Here is a 21,660-nt window from a genome sequence, read left to right as displayed (position 1 = left end):
TCTTCTGGCCTTCATGGGCACTGCACGCTTGTGGTTCATGTACATACATGAAGGCACTCACACATGCATATAAAATAGAAATAATTATTTTTATTAATTTTTTAAAATTATTTTAATTTGACCTGCACGAGTATTTTGCCTGCATGTAAATGCACCTGTGTCATGTAATACCCATGGAGGCCAGAAGAGGTGGAACTGGAATTACCAGTGATTATAAGCTACCATCTGGGTCTTGGGAACTGTACCTGGGTACCCTGAAAGAGCAGCCAGTGCTCTTAAGCAGAGTCATCTCTCCAACTCCCAGTCCCCCCAATTTATTCAAATATACTAAAAAGTTAATGATTTTTTTTAGGCAGGAGGTTTGAGACAGGGTCTCACCATGTAATTTCAGCTGGACTAGAGGTTGCTATGTAGACCATCCCAGGCTGGCCTTGATCTCACAGTGATCTGTCTCTCTGCCTTACAAGTGCTAGGATTAAAGACTTGCTCCACCACACCTGTCCCACCAATTCCTTTTGAGACAAGGTCTGGCTAAGTAGCCCAGGTTCACCTTAAACTTGCAGCTGTCCTTCAGTTTCAGCATTTTGAGTGCTTGGATTATAGGCATCAGCCCCTACTTCTAGATTTAACAATTTCTTAAACTGAGAAAAAAGCGTGCTTAATTTTCACTACTAAAATGAAATATGTGCATCCTCTTTTCTTTTGGTATAAAAAGTTGGCTCACATTCCATTAACTATTCGGAACATAATATGTTGGAGTAATTTAGAATATGGGCTTTTCTATAAGGGAATCCAAAGAAACAGGAGGTAATCTGGGAAATATAGGAATTCTTGTCAAACCAGGAGGGACAAAGCCATAAGTGTATAAATGCCCAAAATGTGTTTTGAAAATGAGCTTCAAACAATCATTAGGACCCACAACCAAATCTCAAGCACAGGTCTGTAATTGATCTGTTTCTTCATGGTAATGCCATGAATCCATGCCCTGTGATGTAGAACAAGGTTATCTATTTTTAAAAATTGGTAATGATTCTCATACCAAAACTGATCCATCTGATTTCATATGCTATTATAGTAGAAACCAAAGCTTGGTTAATTACCCACTATATGTAAAACAAAAACAAAAAAACAGGACCTGACCACAATTTATGCTCATTGGAGGTCTGAGAATCATTTGACATCTTTAGATTTGACTCCAGACAAATATTTGAAACTTAAAGAAAAAGAAATCTGTCATTGCTTAATAACTAATGTCCTAATATATCTTTCTTTCCTACCATGTGAGAAAAAAATTTAAAGGAAAACAATTGCAACAATGTCAAACAATATAACAATGTCTTTATGTAAACCACAGTTCTGTTATTATTGTAATTTAAAATCATGGAATTTGTTGTTGAAAGGATTTCAATGTCATTTTATAAACTTGTAGCTTGAATGTTTCTGACTAAATTCATCTTGGAATTTAATCTCCACTGTGAGAAATTAAAAGGTAAGACCAGATGCCTCATTGATGTGATAGTTGGGATTAATCCATAGATCAATGGATTTAACTGTTTGAGAGTGAATCTGTTAATCGATCCTAGTTGGGGCTGGAGAGATGGCTCAGCGGTTAAGAGCACTGGGTGCTCTTGCAGAGGACCCAGGTTCGATCCCAGCACCCACATGGCAGCTAACGACTGTCTGTAACTCCAGTTCTAGGGGATCCAACACTCTCTTCTGACCTCTGTGAGCATTGCATGACACAGGTACACTTACATACATGCAGGCAATACACTCATACACATAAAAATATAATTAAATATAAAAAATAAAAAGTAGACACTAGTTGGCTCCCTGTGTAGGATGCATGTTTCATCGTATGATTCTTTAGGCCCCTTTAGGACTGCTGAGTTTTCTACAGGAAGAAGGCTCTCATTAGATGTAGTCTCTCCACTTCTGAATTTCCCAGCTAGAATTTTTCTTTTGAAAAATAGAGCCATGTATTCTGTAATAGTAGCAGAAAATGGACTCAGACATAAACCATTATAATTTTCCTGATGAATGATGACAATCCCTCACAATTCAGTGCACTATGACAATGTGGACTACAACTTAGGGCAAATTGGGAGAGTTTAATCTTCTCTAATGTTCAGTTCAATTCAACAAATTTTTGCCAGGCTAGGTGTCAGGTGTGCTGAGTACTAGCGATAAAGAAACAAAAGGTTCTGTCTACAGCAGTACTATCCTGAACATGCCTGATCTCAGAAGATAAGTTGGGTTGGGCCTGGTTAGTACTTGGATGGGAGACCACCTGGGAATACCGGGTGCTGCAGGCTAAAAAAGTTCTGTAAGACATAAATTGGATATGAATAAGGATGAAAATTTTATGAAAAAGTTGGTGTGTGCTAAGTTTTCCATAAGAGAGTAGGTTTTAAGGAAAAAAGAGCACACCTATATTTCAAAGACTCATTTGACTATCACTGTTGAATAGTTAGAATAAATGTTTATTACCTCTCAGTGATATGTCTAACATGAAATTAATGTTAAAAATCAAATCAGTCAACAGAATATCAGCTTGGTAACTTGGATCTCATGCAGGACATTACGGATTACTTCCAATCACTTCCTATTGGTCCATATTCACTCAGACAAATATAGCTGAGAAGGAAAACTGAGGGTATCTGTGCAATCAGTAAGAAAACTCGGATTACCTAGGAGAAGCTTAGAGTTTATGATGTGAAAGAAAAAGTTTCTTACTAATCATTCACTGTAGACCCTATTCTTGTTACTGAAATAAATACACAGATTCAAGTGGTGATAGACTCTGTAAGAAGACAGAGAAAAAGTCTTGTGGTAATGGGGATAGGTACTTCTTTCTTTCTCATCACATTCACTCAGAAAATATTACAAACAATACTCCAAGTTACAGAATAGAAATTTCTGGCCAGGTGTGTATGGTGGGCAATGCAGAGGCAGGTTAGAAGCCAGCCTGGTCTACATAAGGAGACCCTGTCTCAAAAAAAACAAACCCCCAAAACATGTGCCTTTATTTTCCAAAAACAGCAAAGTTAATTTTGTCTTATTTAGGTAAACAGTGTTAATTTTGTTGTATTTAGGTAAACCTGTGTGCACAGCCATAAGTAATAGTATTTGATTAAACTGATCATTGCATTTCAAAGAATATATTTCATAACTGCTTCCTATTTTATGGAAGAGGGCTCATCTAGAAATAACCAGCAAGGATTCATCCAATTCATACACAATACTCTATCATTTGTTTACCAATTTTTTCAATGTGCGCACACACACGCACACGCTAGGCACTTAGCTAGACAAACAGCTGTTGGAGGAAAGGTGCTCACTTGTTGCAGTTAAACAAAAACGTGGAATGCCAAAAAAGGTATAGGACATACTAAAGATTGTTAATCAAATTGAACTTGGCATCCTGTCTTATCTGGCCAACCTACATTGGAGGGATGCCTTCATGTTGAAAGAGGAAATTGAGCCTTCTGATTCTGCACGTTATCCTAAGGTTAGGGAGATTGCCCCATGGAACTGGCAGCGTCTCAGTTTGAATGGAGTTTGGAGTGGACTACACGAGGGACGGTTCTCGTATTATTTAGGTGAAAATCAAGAGAGGATAAAGACTACAAAGGGAAAGAGGGGACGAAGAAAAGAAAAGCAGGGGGAATATTGAAGTGTGGTCCACAAGTCAGACATTTCATGACAGGTCAAGTAAAAGAAGTGACTCTTAGATTGTGCCATGGGGGGGCAAAAGCATGGTAGAGGAGCAGCTGAAAGGAGGTCGCAGATGGTGATGGAGAGGGTGCTGGTGGCCCGGAAATCTGACACCAGGTTCTCCCAGCCTTTTCGTCCTCGACAGGTCGAGGGTCAAGGACAAGTGTAGACTTTGGAGATGGAGCGGCCAGTGCCCCAATCAGGCGGAGAGCAGGGCAAGCCGATTCGCTAGGGACCAATCCTTTGCTGGAGCCCGCTTGACTGACAAAGCCACGTGCCAAAGAGTGCGCGCAGACGGGAGGCGAATCACGGCAGGGCGGCGTCCAGGGCACTAACCCGGAACCGGTTTGGGATTCGATTCCCATTGTGAGGCCTGGCCTGGGGCGGGCTCTCATGGCGAATGGCAATCCCCTCCGGACCAATGGATGAGCCGCATGTCATGAGCGGCAGCGACTCCAGCCAATGGGGATAGGGAGAAGTTGGTGGGCGGGGACTCCATGAAGCATCTCTTTTTTCCAGCACCCTCAGGGGCGATTCTGCGGTGGTGCCGCCGGGGTCGCAGGTGAGTGGAGGGGTGCTGGGGAAGCAGCCGGGCCGGGAGGTTCGGGGACCACGAGAGACCTCGAGGGGTGGGTCCCCGGGGGGCGTCGCCGCTGCGGGCTTTGGCCTTGGCATTGCGGAGCAGCGGGATCCGAGGCTGGGAGAAGTCCCACGCGCGGCCGTCGCCCGGCCGGGGATGGGGCGAAGGGCCCACGGCTGCTGGAGCGCTGATACCCCGGCGGGTTGTCACCGTCCGGAGGAGAGTGCCCCCCACCCCCTCAAAGTTGCCCGGACTCCAGCCTGGTGCGAGCCGCAACCTTGTGGCTGTGTCAGGTGCGCGCCCCTGCTCCGGAGTGGCCTCCAGGATCCTGGGAACCCTATCTTCCTGAGGCTCTACTTCCCACAGTGTTGCTTCCCAGCAGGACCCTTAAGTAAACTTAGTTGTTTACTGGCCACAAGTTTTACAGGAAAGGAAGTAGCTGTCCTGTAAGAATATTGGGGAAAAGAAAGTCACAGTTTAAATGAGATTGGGGTGGGATGGGGATGGAGGGAAGTTTGCATTTCTGGGATGTGTTCTCTTAAATGCTTAATGAATTTAAACATATATATGACCTCGTAGTTCAGTAGCACACCCTATTAATTTCATCCTAATTGCTAGTTCTAAGGGGAAAATGCCCAGTTATAATTTATAGTGTATCACTTGTGGTATGCTATCGGTCACAAGGATTAAGTAAGTAGTATACTATGTAGCCTTCCTGTTTCCAACCAATGACAGTGAAACGAGATTTCAGAAAAATGACTCTTCTCTGTGACTGGCCATGGGAGGTCTTGTAAGTTTTAGTGGTTGTGACTATTGAATTCCATGGTGTAAAGACAGAAAGACAGCCAATGTAAAGGGGAGAGCATTCAGTATCAGAAATGGCATCTATGCATTTTATGACCTGTTTTATCCCTAACACCAAGATTGGTGCCTCAGATGCAGTAGAAGCTTAGTAAAATACACGCCTTGAGGCAGTTACTCTGAGTGCATCTCAGAAAACCCAAACTTCTCTTACATGAGTACCAAACTATAAAGGACAGGTTTAGAAGGCATTTCTGGAGAAATAGTTTTGTCTGTTTAAACACAGCTACCAACTCAGGATGCTCACATGGAAAGGCAGATATTTTCCCAGAACTGTCAAAACTCAGCAGAAATCAGAGATGGATTTCAAAATCAACTTCGCTGAGGTTAAAAATATTGTGAAGTACTTTATCAATGAAATAGCTAATCAGCCCAGCATAACTCAGTTGCAGACAAAGGCACACCACCTCGTCAGTTGAAAGTATGGAGTTAGGAATTGTTGGGGGAAAAAATAGGCCAGGCAGTTGGCAGCAACTGCTGACACATTGAAAAAAATATATCGACTCTGGCAGGTTAATAGGGACTGCTGTTTATGCCACTTACCAATAAACTTGCAACAGTCTAGTTAAATTAATCTTAGATTCTGAGACCAGTGAAATCTGGTGGTGGATATGTGTGGAAGATTCTCTTGATAACAGCAGTTGTTATTTTATTAAGGACTTTTATCCCATATATATTATCCTAGCCCTCCGTACCTACACATAGGAGGTAACCTACTGGAGTTGAGAAAATATGTGAATCTCCACAGTTATATTTTTCTCTTTCAGTACAATTTTTCAGTATCTTCTAAAAAGGGTATTTTTATTTTATGAGTGTTTTGACTCAGTGTATCTGTGTGCACCCATGTCATACAGTGCCCTCAGAAGTCAGAAGAGGGTGTTGGATCCCCTGGAATTGGAATCATAGACCATTCTTAGCCGTGGTGTGGGGGCCAAGAACAGCCAGTGCTCTTAACTACTCAGCTATCTCTCCAGCTCTAGTTTGTTGATATCTTGTACTCTTGGTGCATTAGCATTAATTATTCAGTAAAGAAATACTTGCTTATGTCAAGACACTGTATTGAGAGGTAATGATAGTAGCAGATACTTGTGGGCTTACTATATCTTAGTTATTGTAGGGTTAATTGCATTCTCTCCTTTAATCCTTATCACGAGTTATTCTGTAATTCTTATTTATCACTCAGCAAGCAAATGTGAAATGTCAATATGTTTTTAGATCAAGGGCCCCTAAGTGTTAGGCTTGGCGCACAAGCAGATAATCCTTATTCACAACCTCAGCTTCCTGGCTCCATTCTCATTTTTTCATATGCTTTTCTTTTGCATCTGTTTTACTAAGTTATAACTTATTTGATAGCAGGAGTAAGGTATTCACCTTTGATCCTTTCTTGCTCCTAACATAAACTAATCGATTATCATACATAACTAATAGTGGCAGTATATGTATCAAGTACATCAAGCATTAGGACCTGAGTTAGGTGCTTAGCATCCACCTGAGGTATTCACCTTTGATCCTTTCTTGCTCCTAACATAAACTAATCGATTATCGTACATACTAATAGTGGCAGTATATATATCAAGTACATCAAGCATTAGGACCTGAGTTAGGTGCTTAGCATCCACCTTTCTCAGAAAATATGGTAGAGATGGAAGAAGACACCTGACATGGACCTCTGGCCTCCACATGCTCAGACACACACACACACACACACACACACACACACACACACACACCCTGAGTGAATGGAAACCGTGAAGGCATCCTGTGAACATTAAACTTCAACTGAGCGCTTACGGATGAGCAGGATTGGTAGGATAAGAGCGTAGACACCATGGGTGTTGGGAAGATGGGTAAAAGGAATTCATGGAAGATAATATTGAAACAAGGATCTTGATAGCTGGGGCTGTGCTGTTTGGTATGGTAGCCAGTAGCCACATGCTGCTACTTAGAACATGAAATATGGCTAGTCCAAATGGAGATGTAAAAAGAGTAGAACACTGAGCTCAGAGTCTGGGGATATAGCTCTATGGTAAAGCACTTGGCTAGTAGGCATCAGGAACCCTAGGTTCAATTCCCAGCACTGTAAAACACTGGGTTTAGATCATTTAAAGAATGTAACATACCTCAGTAGCTTAAATTAATTATGTATTGAAACAACATTTGGGGTATGCTGAGTTAGATAAAATAGAATTCACTTTTACTGTTCCCTTTTCTGGTGTGGCAACTAGAGGATTTAAAGCTTATGCAGCTCTCATTGCTTTTCTAGAGGAATTTCATAACGACTTGTAGTGATTTTGTGTACACCTGTGCAAACACACCTTTGTGGGAAGGGAAAAAATAATGAAATGAAGGTAGGGCGGTGTGACAGGGAGAAAGGAAAAACAGGAAGTAGTCCTAACTCTGAGTGCTCTGAGGGGTTTTGAGCACTCAGTTTATATTTGATGAATGGAACAGTGTTGTTTATTTACTCAGCCTGACAGTGGACATTCTAGGCTTAACTGCTAATTTAGTCATGATTCTAATAAAGGTAGGGGTCGTTGTCTCAATACAGTCTACTTATAAGTGTGTTTGGTTCTCAAGAGAGAGCTGTACACTTCCTCTTAAATCTAAATTCAGCTTATATTTGATGGATGTGTTTATAGCAAATAAAGAGTATGAGTTGGTTCTTAAAATTAGACATAGTCTCTTGGCATCTTAACATTCTGTTAGGTAGCTTTTTAATTTGATTTAATTTTAAATATTTTTATATAATAGTTATCTTTTTTATTTTCTTACTGAATTTTTGCTTTTTTCATACAGTATAGTTTGATGATATTTAGATCTGCTCCCCTCTCTGCACCTCTGCTACTGCCCTGCCCAGTTTAATGAATTCTCATATATATGGCCAGTGTGCAGAGAGAAGGAGGCCACCGAGTGCTTATCCTTGCTGAAGAGGAGGTGAAAAGATTGTAAGAGCCAGAGGTGGTGGATGACCATAACGAAACAGAATCTTCCAGACAGGTGGTCAGTTACTCATATGAACTCACAACAATAGTAACAGCATGCACAAGTCCCATGCAAGCTCAAATCAGACAAAAATCCCAGCATAGACATGGGGAGGTGGGTAAGAAATCTCAACCCAACCTAAGGAGTTTTTGGCAATTGATGGTTGCTGGGAGGGGGAAAGACAGTGTCTTACAGGAATGGACTCGTGGAGGACCCAGTGAATGGACTCACACTGAAAGACATTTAGGGACACAAGTCAGGCTCTATAGGGACCTTTTTAAAAATGTTGTAAGCCTTTTGTGATAGATGAGGTCTTTCTTAATGGTCCCTGAAAGGAAACTGCTCAGTGGCTCTAGGACTTTTACTTCTTGCCTTTTTATGCACCTTTTTTGTTTGTTTTTGTTTTTAAGATGGGATTTCAACTCTCTTGCCCAGGCTGACCTTGAATGCCTGGGCTCAAATGATCCTCCTTCCTTCCTCCTCAGTCATTTGAGTAGGTGGTATCATAGGCTTTTGGATTGATTTTGATATGTTATAGGCTTGTATATCTGGTGTGTTAGCTACTGGGTACAAATACACACCTAGAAACTAGGCTTGGCGGCATGTTTGTATAATCCCAGCACTGAGTACTCAGGAAGCTAAAACAGGAGAATTACCTGTTTGTGGCTAGCCTAGGCTATATACATGGCAAAACCCTGTCTTAGGATAATGATAGTAATGATAAACACTAATCATTAATGATAAGCACTTATGATCTGATGTTAAAATACTGAATTCTCTGTTAGGTATTATATACAAAAAGAATGTAAACTTATTGTTCTAGTGAACCTGTTATAACCCTCACCTATTGCATTTTCAATGCTGTAATTTTGTAATTTTCAATGCTGTGGTATAAATACTGTCATTTTAGCTCCTACCATGATAGTTTGGAAAGTAGAGTTGAGGACATACATATTTGATACTTGCAAGCACTCACTCACAGGTTCCATGGTATGGTGTGCGTGTTATAAAGAACAATAGTAAAAACCTACAGATCTGCTACTTCATTAAGAAGAACAGTACCAATGTTACTGTGACTTTGCTCTTTCCTTTTACCAAATTATTTAGATTTCTGTGTTTGATATAATAGCAGACATTTAGCAATGCTTATGTGCCAGATCTAGTCTCCATATTTTCTAAAGTATCTCTGTTCCTTGTGTTATCTCTATTAAGTAATGTTGTCATCCTTTTACAAATGAAATCAAACAGAAAGGTTAAGAAACTTAAGGCCACAGCTAGGCAGTGGTAGATCCAGCATTTACTCATTTTCCCCTCTCTCTCTTGCCATTGCTCTCCTTCTCTCCATCAGTTTTATTTTATTTTTTGCAGTAATGGAGCTAGAGCCCAGGGCCTTACACTTGCTAGGCAAGTGCTCTGCTGGTGAACTACTCTCCAGCCCTTGTGTTTTTGAGACAGCGTCTCATTGTGTATCCTGGGTGGCCTGGAATTGGCAGTCTTCTTCCCTGTCTCTGAGTCTGGAGTCACATGCATGAGTGGCCATGTGTGGCCCAGGGAGTCTAGCTCCAGAATCTGGTAACTGCTGTGCACATTCTCTTTTAAGGGTGCTTTAATTTTTAAATAGCTTTTCCTACATTCCATTGACGAGAGGCTTATATTTAACCAAAGACATTACAAGCATGCAGACACTGATTATGTATTCCTATTTACTGGACTTCACTTTATCATCAAGTATCTTCAGAGAAATTTCACGAGTCTATTTAGAAGTAGTTTGCTTACAGTTCTGTTTTGCTTTTACATATTTTGCTCTTTTTCCATGTTTTTGTGAAACTGACTGATTTTTTTTGTTTGTTTGTTTTTTTTTTTTGAGAGTTTATTTTCTGCTGTTTAGAACTTGAAGATCTTACTGACCTCTATTTTCTCAGCAAGTGGCTGTTTGGAAGATGGTTATTCCACATGAATGAACAGAAACAAATAGATATGATGGGCATATTTTTGGTGATGTTATTAACTATACACAGTTGATTGAATAGAGATTCTTGGGAGCTAGAAAAGAAGAAAAAACCTGAATAAAAGTTTATAAACAGCAATAAAACCGGTTTGTTGTGAAAGTTTTAAAATAGGGACTTGGCATTTACTTGTAACCCTAAAAGAGAACGTTCAAACAGCAAAGCACTTGTGTATTTCCTGATTAAATTTAGCTTTGTACATTTGCTTTAATTTTGCTTCAGTAGAAGATACTATTTGTGTCGTGAGTTGCTGCAGGAATATTTCACACTAATAAAAATGATGTGAGCAGAAATTAAGGTATTTAAGAGAAAAGAGATATGTTTTTAGGTAAGCAGAGACACAGTACAATTTTAGTTTGAGGCCAAAGTGATTCCTAGAATAGCCAGCTACGAGGCAGAAGTGTTGTAGACATTCTGCAGAGGGTGTGCCAGGTGAGTGTTTCATGTACTGATCATGAGAGGGAGCAAAGGACTACTTGGTTGTAGTTTGGTGCTTGTCTTGCATGGTCTGGTCTGCAGGAAAGCCACTAGTTATATAACTATGTTAATTGGTTGCCTCTGATTGGTCGGCCTTATATCTCATTTTTATTTAATGTTGTAATTACAAGAAATAGCCAGAGTTGTTTCTTCTGTGTTTGGGAGTCCAACAAGGTTATGGTCACTTACTAGGTTGTATTAGTCACTTTTCTGTTGCTGGGATAGAAACACTGACCCAAAACAACTTATAAAAGGAAGAGTTTATTTGAGCTTACAGTTCCAGTTGTATTACAGTCTGTCATGGCAGGGAGGCATGGTGGCTGGAGGTGGCTGGAGCAGGAGAAGCAGAAACTAAGCTCTCACATCATCATGCAGGCACAGGAAGCAAGAGAGCAATTGGAGATCTGGCAAGGCTTAAGAACTTTCTAGGCCCACCCTCAGTGATGTGCTTCCTCCAGGACAGCTACACCTTCTAAAACCTCCCAAAACAGTGCCATCATCTGGGGACGAAATGTCCAAATACTTGGAGCCTATGGGGGACATTTTCATTCAAACCACCACAATCTACCCCCTGGCTCCCATAGGCTCATGACCATATAAAATGCAAAATGCATTTAGTCCAACTTTAAAAGTCCCCATAGTCATTATCAATCTCACTACTGTTGCAAAGTCCACAGTCCAAGGTCTATTCTGAGACTGAGGTAAATATCTAAATTATAAGCCCCTATAAAATCTAAAAACAAATTACATACTCCCAACATACGGTGGAACCAAATACACATTACCACTCCAAAAGGGAGGAATGGAGGCATAATAAGGAAATACCGGACCAAAACAAGACCAAAAACCAGCAGGGCAAACACCAAATCCAGTAGCTCCACATTTGACTTCTGGGACTTTACTTCCAAAGGGCTTAGATGGCTCAGCCTCTCTAGCTTTGCTGTGTGCAACACACATCTCTCTCTTGTGCTGGTACCACTCCCTGTATGCAGGTCTTCTTGGCAGATGCCTCACAGCTCCGGCATTATGGACATCTTCTCAGGGTTTCCATTGCCAACCAGGCTTCACCTTCACAGCTTCACGCAATGGCCTATCAGGGCCTTCTCTAGGTAGGGGCACCCCTGCTTCATGCTGCCTGGTCTCAGGGGCTCTCTGAAACCGCGGAGGAAGAACTGATGACCCCTTCACTCTTGCATCTTTCATGCCTCTAAAGCCAGCACTGGGTGAAGGACACTGCCAAGTTTGACTGCAAGTTTGGGATGGACTCCAGCCTGCTTTATCTATTTTAGAAGCTTTTCTCTTCAGTGATCCCTGCAGCATTTTCCTTTCACAAGTTGGAGGCTAAGCTGGGTGTAGTCTTGCCCTGGAGGCACTGTCTCCGTTGTTTAAGTTTGAATCTCTAGGCCCCTCCTTAATCACTTTAATCTCCTTATCAATGGGATCCTCTCCATCACATGCCAGGGCTCCAACATTAGTCTTCCTAGTGCTTTTTCAATCCATCCTGTACATTCTGTATTTCTTTCTGTCCCGTTTGTTCTTTTTCTCTGTAAATCTGTGTAATATTCACCATAAATATCCATGCCACCATTTCTACATTGGGCTGTCTTAAAATTTCTTCTGCTAGAGAAATTAGTCCATGGCTTTTCAACTTAGCCTCAGGCAAGCTTTTTGGCTCTTGGCAGACTCCAGCCAGACTCTTTGCCTGAATATCCCAAGTGCTGCTTAGGTCCTTGTTTCCCTCTGGAACTACATTGTTCTCAGCACTGCTTTCTTCCAGATACCTACTAGAATGGCCTGTTAAGCTCTACTTATAGCAATCAACTTCTTTTCTAGCCCAAGCTTTCAAAGTCTTCCACATTCTTCCAAAACCCCACATGGTCAGGTTCTTCCCAGACAACAGCCCACTGTCTGGTACCAGTTACTATATTAATCACTTTTCTGTTGCTGTGATAGAAACACTGACCCAAGCAATGTGTAGAAGGAAGAGTTTTTTTGAGCTTATGGTTCCAGGGGAATTACAGTTCATCATGGCAGGGAGGCATGGTGGCTGGAGGTGGCTGGAGCAGGAGCAGCAGAAACTAAGCTCTCACATCATCATGCAGGCATGGGAAGCAAAAGAGTGACTGGAGATCTGGCAAGGCTTAAGAACTCTCTAAGCCCACCGTCAGTGACATGCTTCCTCCAGGATAGCCACACCTTCTAAAACCTCCCGAAACAGCACCATCATCTTGGGGACAAAATGTCCAAATACTTGGAGCCTATGGGGGACATTTTCATTCAAACCACCACATAGGTCTAACCAAATTTGTCTGCTTAGGGATTCTTCAGGCCTGGTCTCCCTAATTTACTTTAACTCATGATAGGGCGAATGCGACTGGTTAGAGCTCTGAGGACTTTTTCTGCCTATATGTGAAGTTTTATCGGAGTCTTCCACATAGATAAGAATTTGTTCTTTTTGAAGAGCTGCTGAATGGTATCTCAAAGCTTACATTAGCAATGTATCTCCAAGTTTTAGCTAACACAAGTTACCAGTAAGTCAAAGTAAAGAAGATATAGGGGATGAATGTATTCCTGCCATTTAACTGGCCACACTGTGCAAATCAACCTCTTGGTCTTTTTTTTAATAACTGGGAAAGGTGGTATGTCTATGGAATTCTGTGTTGGGGAATAAAATTTACAGCTCTTCAGTACTTTTTTCTGTATCAGCAGAAGAGTTGATGGGCAGACAGTGGTAGACTGGAAGTGCTTTACCCGTTCAACTTCTCTTGTTGTAAGGAAGGAAGAGTCCATCTATAGCAGTGATCAGTGAATGTTGCAGGATGATCAGAGTGTTAACTGTAGCTCCGTGAGCCCTTGGCTGACCTAATATTTATAAGGCATTACATGTACATGACACTAGACCATTTCTGTAGATGTTCAAATTTTTTTGCCTTTAGGAGATAATTTAGTTTTGACTAAGGATTCGGCAATTGTTTAAAGTCCCTAATAGCACTAATCTCTTAACAACTATACCCACTTTGTTCACAGCACCAAACTATGTTTTTCAGATTCACCTTTGCTTTTTTGGTCCAAATTCTCATTATAAATCTGACTAAAAGAAGCAGCAGAACACATGCCACAGCATGGACACTGGAGTGTCGAATGCATGCCACAGCGCGGACTCTGGAGTGTCTTGGAATTTCCTTTGCTAAATTTGTCCGTCACCTTAAACTCAGATTCCTATCAAGTCTTAGGACTTGGACAAAATGTAGAATTTTTTTTTTTCCAGAATGTAATGTTTACAGACCTTTTCTGTTTCTCAATAGAGTCATTCTCGCATCTGAAACCTCATGAACCTGGTATTGCTGTCCACGTTCCTGTAAGCATTCTGGTGTAACCTCCCATCAGAATTGCTCATTAAGCCCTGCTCACAATATTCTAGGTTTTCTCTAGCCTGCTTCTTCCAATTTTATTCTAAATTCCTCCCACAAGCTAGTTCCAAAGGCATAAGAGCCACAAGGTTGCCAGATCTGCCCTTCAGTGACCCACTTCTCCGGTTCCAGTTTTCTGTTATTTTTTTTTTTTTTCAATGTGACAAAATACCTGACATAACTCATGAGAGTGGTGGTTAAGCACTTTGATTGGATTAGGATCACTATGATAATGAACCTCTGGGATTTTCTGTGATAGGTTAATTGAGTTCCAAAGACACCCCCCCCCCAAAATGTGGGCAGCATTGCTCTGTGGGCTGGGGCCCTGGAAAGAACAAAAAGAAAGGGAGCTGAGCACAGCTTTCATCGCTCTCTGCTTTCTGGCTGCAGATGCAAAGTGAGCAGCTGCCTCCTGCTCCTGCTCTCACAGTTTCCAAACCAAAACAGAGTGATCCATGGATCTATAAATCAGAACAAACCGTTCCTCCTTTACATGGCTTCTGGTTAGGTACTTTGTCACAGCAACCAGAAAAGCAGCTAACACACAGAGCAGCTAGCACCCTGACCAACCGGAAGGTTACAGAGCAATGCAGAAAGGGGTCAGGGTAAAATAATGATCCCCAAGGACGTGCCTCCCATGACCTTCTTGTAGCTAGATCCTCCTAAATGTTCCAGAATGTGGCCAACGATACTGCTCAGTGGCTAAAGGTGCCCTCCACCAAGCTGACAGCCTGAGTTTGACACCCTGCTTAGACTGACTGCCGCAGGTTTTCCTCTGACTGTCACACATATGTCCACACATGTCTCCCCTCCTTACACATATACATATAATAAATGTAAAAAAATAATTCCAGGTTCTTCCCACCAGGCTGGGAAAGTGCGTTAACCTGATTCTGGAATTACATTTCATGTTCAGATCATTACATCAATAATTCATGGTCTTTTTGGCAAGTTGACTCATTCGTCATAGGTCTGTGGTGTGCTTACCATGTGCCAGAAACTGCTTTGGGAAGGTGATGGTGAGCAGCTTCCCTGCCTCATTGTGAAGCTTGCTTATCCGGGGAAAAGATAAACCCTGAATTAATTACACGTTACTCTAGTGGAAAAATTTAGACTAGAAAAGCTCCCAGAGACTTTGTTAGAATGATGTGAGTCATGAGGAAAGGCTTCAGTGAGAAACAGTTCACTCAGTCCACCATTTGAATGGGAAGGAATTGACTATGCTACAAAGGGAGCAGTGTGACAAAGACTCTGGAAGAAAGCTTGAAGGTGTATGGTCAGAAGTAGGTCAGTGTGGTCGGAGTCTGGAAACAGAGGGAGAAGGAAGCTGGTGATAGAGTGCCTTGAAGAACTAGAGAGATGGCAGAAGGAGTTAAGAACAGATACTGCTCTTGTAGAGGACTTCAGTTCAGTTCCTAGCACCCATATTAGTGTCCCGTAACAACCTGTGATTCCAGCTCTAGGGGATCCACACCATCTGGCTCTGGGGATAACTGCACTCATGTGCACACCCCTCCCCCCCAATAATAAAAATAATGAAATAAATCTTTTACAAAAAGAGAGAATGCCCTGAGTTAGTTATTACAGCTTCTGGGGAAAGACACGATGGCAATTTGAATCCATATTTAGTAAGTTATTTTTTGTTTGTGTTTTTAAATTATTTGGCTTATTGAGTTGCACTGTGTTGGAGAGTTCCTGCATTGACTGAGAGATTTTACTTTATTTTTCTCCTGTAGGCATTACCCAGTCTGTCTCTACTACTGGATGAATGGAAATTCAGTGATTTGAACCAAGTGCCAACAAGGCATTGTCCTTGGTTTCTGTGCTTTGTACACAAGCTTCACATTCTTTGTACGTCTTTTCTTGACATACACCTGCATTAAATTTTTTTTTAAAATGAAGCAGTTGAAAAGGAAAAGGAAAAGCAATTTCAGTGTCCAGGAAACTCAAACCCTTTTGAAAGAAATTACCAAAAGGAAAGAAGTCATTTTTTCCAAGCAGCTCAACACAACGATAAACGTAATGAAACGGATGGCTTGGGAGGAGATTGCACAGTGTGTGAACGCGGTAGGTGAAGGGGAGCAGAGGACAGGGACAGAGGTGAAAAGAAGGTACCTGGACTGGCGGGCACTCATGAAGAGGAAGAGGATGAAGGCGAACATGAAGCTGGTTGGCTCAGGGTTTCCCCTCCCCACGTCTGATTTAGACGACTCTCTCACTGAGGAGATAGATGAGAAGATAGCCTTCCGAAACGATGCAAATTTTGACTGGCAGAACGTGGCGGATTTCCGGGATGCAGGTGGATCCCTAACAGAGGTCAAAGTGGAAGAAGAAGAAAGGGATCCCCAGAGCCCTGAAGTAAGTACCAGCCTGGGATGCTTGTTTGCTTATCAGCTGTCCAGACACAGGAAGCTCCCAGATCCTGGAGCTGAAAGGTTAACACAGTCATTCTGTCTTCTTTTCGTGCCTTTAATTCCTTTCTTTGCACATAAATATAATCATCTCAATTATATGTATTATTGACATCAGGTGGTTCATGTAAATAATTTTCATAATTCAGATTAAGTGGTTTTATTTGTGTGCTCAGACAGCACAGAAATTTTTTAAGAAATGTGGCAAGGCTGAGGAGACCAGCCTCAGCAAGGTGGAAGGAGGGCAGTCTCCTGAAAGTTGTCTTCTGACCTCCATACATGCCCTGTGGTGCACATACACACACACACACACACACACACACACACACACACACACACACACACACAGAGCGAGAGAGAGAGAGAGAGAGAGAGAGAGAGAGAGATACAAATAAATTTAAAAAAACAACCAGGCGTGGTGCCTCACACCTGTAGTCCCAGCACTTGGGAGACAGAGGCAGGTGGATCTCTGTGAGTTCGAGGCCAGCTTGGTCTACATAGTGAGTTTCAGGTCAGTCAGTTGGGCCTACAGGGAGACCCTGTCTCAAAAAGAAAAAAATAAATAAATAACCAACCAGAACAAAAGAAATACCGAAGCAAGCGGACAGTTGTGAAGTAAATTCTAAATTTGCTTTTGTGTTTTCTTTTAGTTTGAAATCGAGGAAGAGGAGGAAATGTTGTCCTCTGTCATACCAGATTCCCGGCGGGAAAATGAGCTTCCCGATTTCCCGCACATTGATGAGTTCTTCACCCTCAATTCCACACCATCCAGAACTGCCTATGACGAGCCGCACCTGCTGGTCAACATCGAGAAGCAGAAGCTGGAGCTGGAGAAGCGCCGGCTGGACATCGAGGCGGAGCGGCTGCAGGTGGAGAAGGAGCGGCTGCAGCTGGAGAGGGAGCGACTGCGCCATCTGGACCTGGAGCACGAGCGGCTGCAGCTGGAGAAGGAGCGGCTGCAGATGGAGAGGGAGAAGTGGAGGCTGCAGCTAGTCAGCGCCGAGAAGCCCGCTCTGGAAAGCGAACTGGGCCAAGGGGAAAAATCCATGTTTCCGCCCCAGGACCTAGATGCCGAGAAGCTGAAACTCGAGCGAGAGCGCTTGCAGCTGGAAAAAGATAGGCTCCAGTTTTTGAAGTTCGAATCCGAGAAGCTGCAGATCGAAAAGGAACGCTTGCAGGTGGAGAAAGAGAGACTTCGAATCCAGAAAGACGGACACCTGCCGTGACTGTCTTGAGTTCTCCCCTGAGCAAGTCTCTCTGAACCGTAGGTTTTCCCTATCAGGTGTTAATAAAGGTGGTTGCTGGATTAGCTGTGTAATTTTTTTTCTTCCTGTCTAATGTCAGTATTTTCAGTAGGAAAAGGATAGTTCCACGTGGGTATGCTTCAGTGGTGTGTTATGTAAACACTGTGCCCCTACATAAACAGAAGAGAGTGCTAGACTCTTTCACAGTACTAATATTGCATAGATCACAGTAGTAATATTGCAGAGTCCTGTCTTACCTGTGCATCTAGAGTTTACAATTATGTCTATGTAAAGTTCTAGTCCAGTGGTTCTCCAGTGGGGTTTGGGCTTCCAGAAGACAACCAGCAGTGTGGAAACGTTCTCGGTGGTCAAGGCAGGAGGAAGTGGGTTGCTACCCACATCTGATACGTAGAGGCCACAGATACTGCTAAACACCACATAATGTCTGGGTCTCCTCCTCACAGGAATGACTACCAACCCAGACATCACCAGTGCCAAGTTTTGAGAAACCTTTTCCTGGCCTAACTGTGCACCTCTGTAGCTATGTTTTATAGTTTTAGAATATTAAAACCTCAGATATTTATGTGGATAGATACTTAAATGGCCAAAAACATTTTACCTATGAAATATTACTGTGTGGTATATTGAGTATAGGGAGTGATGAAGATTGTAGGTATTTCCTTCCCATGGTTTCATCCATAAGTAGACTGAGAGACTGAGAAAACAATCTGGGGAACATCCGAGATTGTCTGACAGGGTTGCTCTGAAAGGCAGCCCATCTCAGGACTGGGAAGCGGTAGTTCTCTCTTTGACTCTGTTGTCTTAGTTTGAAAGCAGAACTTAGCATTTCAGTTATGTACTGAGACCTTGTAAGACAATGTCAGAAGCTAGTAAAAATGGTACGAATGCCAAAACAATACGAAATAGTTCATGAGCTCGAACCCAATGAGTTGTTGGTTGGTTTTTGAAATGAAGAATAGCCATTTGAGAGTGGGAGGTTGGAAAATGTCTCTGTATCTGTCACAATGGTGTGGAAACAATGCTCATAAGTGTGTGTGTTAGGGATAGGGAAAAGCCCTTATACATTCTTTGACCTAATCTGTATAACTGTTCATTGAAGAAGTGTCTGACTAGTCCTGAATCTGAGGTTCAGGGACATCCTGTAGTGAGCTAACAGCAGATGCTTCATACAACAGTGTGTTTTGACTTTGCCCCTTCTGAATGAGTGAGCTTTGTATTTCCAGTCCCTATCTTCACCTGGTGATCTGCTTCCCGTTTCCTGACAGTGGTTTATCACAGTCATGCGAATTTGAATGCACACTGAAGTTGGAAATGGTGGCACGAGTTCACTTTGTATTTTCTGGTTTCCAGGGCTGATATGTAGCTTTAATACAACTCTTCTGTTGACAGACTACCTTGATTATGTATTTGTTCCTTGTTAATTCAAGAATGGCTAAAAGTCATGTCGATGTTTGAGTATGGGTATGTAGCCATACTTACTTTGATTTTGAAATAGTGTTATTTTTCTATAACTATATCAGATGCTTCTACCGTAGAAATAAATTTGCTTATACTGTGTGTCTGCAAGTTTATCATTCGCCGGTACAGGTTACTCAGCCTGGGAGGAAACTGTTGTTCATGGGTTGGGGACCTAACGTGTGCTAAGCTTTGAGCTATGTGCCTGGCATTTATCTCTACTTTAGAAAGAAAAGAAATGATGACTTAAGGTTTGATTAACTAAAAACCTAAAAAAATGCATATTTATATGCCTGAGATTTTAAAACAGAAGCTTTTAAAGAGGGGTCATCAGAATTTAGGTGTAGTTGTTTTACGTAGTTTTGTCATTTGCTACTTGTGATTGTCATTTAACTTGCTCTTCTATTTGATTTCCTGACTTGTAAAAATGGGCCCTGCTGATGAACATAAAGTATAAAATGCTACTCACACGTATTGATTGTGAATTTCCTAGGGAAGCTTGGAGACACTCATTTTTTTTTTTCAAAAAAAAAAGTATGGAACGCTTCCCGAATTTGCCTGTCATCCTTGTGCAGGATGCTAATCTCTTTATCATTCCAGTTTTAGTGGATGTGCTGCCAGAGCGAGCACAGAGACATTCATTTTTGATGGAACATTCTTTAAGTTCTTAGAAGCAGCAGCAGCAGAAAGCTGGTGTCTTCCAGGGCTTCAGTTGACGAGTCCTGGGTTTCTTAACTCTGCCCAGTTTAGAAAAGTTGAATCACTCTAATAGAAGATGGTATTATTGCAGTTTTAGAGTGATCAGCACACTTGAGTAAGCTATTAGTTGCTGCTGGAGGGGTCTTGAGGCCACTCTTGGAACAGGCCTGATGTGCCATAGGGACAGTGTTGATCACTGGGCCAGACTAAAATTAAGAGGTAGGGTTAGGTTTCACCTTTTTTGTTGTTTTATTTTTTGAAAAAGACTCCCTAAAGCCCCAGCTGGCCTGGAACTCCTTATATAGGCCAAGCTGGCCTTGATCTCACAGAGATCCACCTGCATCTGCCTCTGCCTCTGCCTCCCCTCCCTAATACTGGGATTAAAGGCATGTGGCACCACGCCTGGCCAGTTCACCTTTTAATAAGTGGGACTGTCAAGTCTTACAGAAGGGGGATATGTCTGAGAAGGAGAAATTGTGGCCATTTTACACTCAGTTTTGCACTCGCCATTCTGCTTTTCTTGGGGAAACTACTGTTTCCATCAGTGTCCCTGGTATTTTACTTCATTCAGCATTTCTGCTTCATAAAAATGGCATGATCAGGACTTCGGAATCTTACTTTTGGAATAAGGAGACTTCCCATGCTCTTAGTGAAAATGCGCATTTGAAAGAAGGGGTGATACATCTGCAGAGGAAGATGGAGCAGTCTCTCAGGCCTCTTCTAGTAGCTTTTTGTTTTTAAGATTTCATTTTTATTCGCGGGTGAGCATATTTGTATGCACCTGTGCACGTGTGGTGTGTGTGTGTGTGTGTGTGTGTGTGTGTGTGCACGCGCACGCGCGTGCTGGGGTTGGTGGGGCTGTTTCCCAGCCAAGTCAGGGCATCCAGTGTCCTCTTCCATCAATCTCCACCTATTTTTGAGGCAAAATCTATTCCTGAACCTGGGTCCAAGTCTTGGCTCCTGGCTAGACTAGAAGTCAACAGGTCCCAACAGTTCTCCTCTCTCTACCCTGCTTCGGGGTGGAGTTTCAGGCATTTGCAGAGACACTTGGCTTATTACATGGTGGGAACTAGGATCCTAACTCTGGTCCTCATGATTAGCGATCAAGCGCTCTTAGCCTCCCCGCCACCTCTCCAGCTTCATCAGGCCTCTTAATTAAATACTATAGTCTTTGCAATTGAACAAAAGTCTTGCTTCACTCCTGACTGCTCTGATTCATCCATTTTGTATGCGTCCATCTATTTTTCTACTTCTTTGTGCTTTATCACCAAGTGCAACGTATTTTTGCATTTAAAAGCAGATCATATTGCTTCCAGAATATTTGCAGCTAATAATTAACTTTTCCTTCCTCTTAACATCCTTGTTTTGAATCCATAATGAGTTTTCACTGTGTTCCACATTTGCTTTTACATTCATCCAGAAGGTAAATTTAATTTTTAATTTTTCTTTGTTCGCTTTTGTTGTTTCTAGATAGGTTCTCACTATGTAATCCTGACTGGCCTGGAGCTCATGTATTGAAAGCTGGCTTTAAACTTGGAGATTCACCAGCCTCTTGTCTCCTAAGTACTGACCCAGTTTAAATTTGGCAAGTTTAAGTGTATCCATCATATTATTGACACTTATTCCAATGTCTATTTTGTGTTGGCCTGCCCTGATGAGATGGCTTCTCATGCCATAAGGACTGTCAAATATGCCATGGTCTTCTGGGGACTCGAACCTGCATTTGGGGATGAGTAAGCACGCCGTTCGTCAGCCCATGCTGCCCCCATTCCCCGAGGACACTCAGATGCAACGGGG

General features: G+C 42.1%; 1 protein-coding gene and 2 pseudogenes across 1 annotated transcript; 2 read left to right on the top strand and 1 right to left on the bottom strand.

Moving 5' to 3' along the window:
• The first annotated feature begins 2,206 nt into the window (after positions 1-2,206).
• On the top strand, positions 2,207-2,315 carry LOC115069717 (annotated as a pseudogene).
• Positions 2,316-4,180: 1,865 nt separating this feature from the next.
• Positions 4,181-19,266, top strand: Msantd4 (Myb/SANT DNA binding domain containing 4 with coiled-coils). Its single transcript, XM_008829696.3, has 3 exons — positions 4,181-4,279; positions 15,770-16,391; positions 17,095-19,266. The coding sequence occupies exons 2-3, from the start codon at positions 15,930-15,932 to the stop codon at positions 17,668-17,670; spliced, it is 1,038 nt and encodes a 345-aa protein (XP_008827918.1). The 5' UTR covers positions 4,181-4,279; positions 15,770-15,929; the 3' UTR covers positions 17,671-19,266.
• Positions 19,267-19,694: 428 nt separating this feature from the next.
• Positions 19,695-19,794, bottom strand: LOC115069722 (annotated as a pseudogene).
• Positions 19,795-21,660: the final 1,866 nt, after the last annotated feature.

The sequence above is a fragment of the Nannospalax galili genome, unplaced genomic scaffold (assembly GCF_000622305.1).
Source record: "Nannospalax galili isolate Female #2095 unplaced genomic scaffold, S.galili_v1.0 scaffold854, whole genome shotgun sequence".
Taxonomy (NCBI): Eukaryota; Metazoa; Chordata; class Mammalia; order Rodentia; family Spalacidae; genus Nannospalax; species Nannospalax galili.
The sequence above is the reverse complement of the archived record's forward strand: the minus strand, read 5'-3'. Positions and strand labels throughout refer to the sequence as shown.

Coding starts and splice junctions, on each gene's coding strand:
- Msantd4 (XM_008829696.3), top strand. CDS start 15,930: ATGAAGCAGTTGAAAAGGAAAAGGAAAAGCAATTTCAGTGTCCAGGAA. Junction 16,392..17,094: donor GGGATCCCCAGAGCCCTGAA/GTAAGTACCAGC, acceptor GTTTTCTTTTAG/TTTGAAATCGAGGAAGAGGA.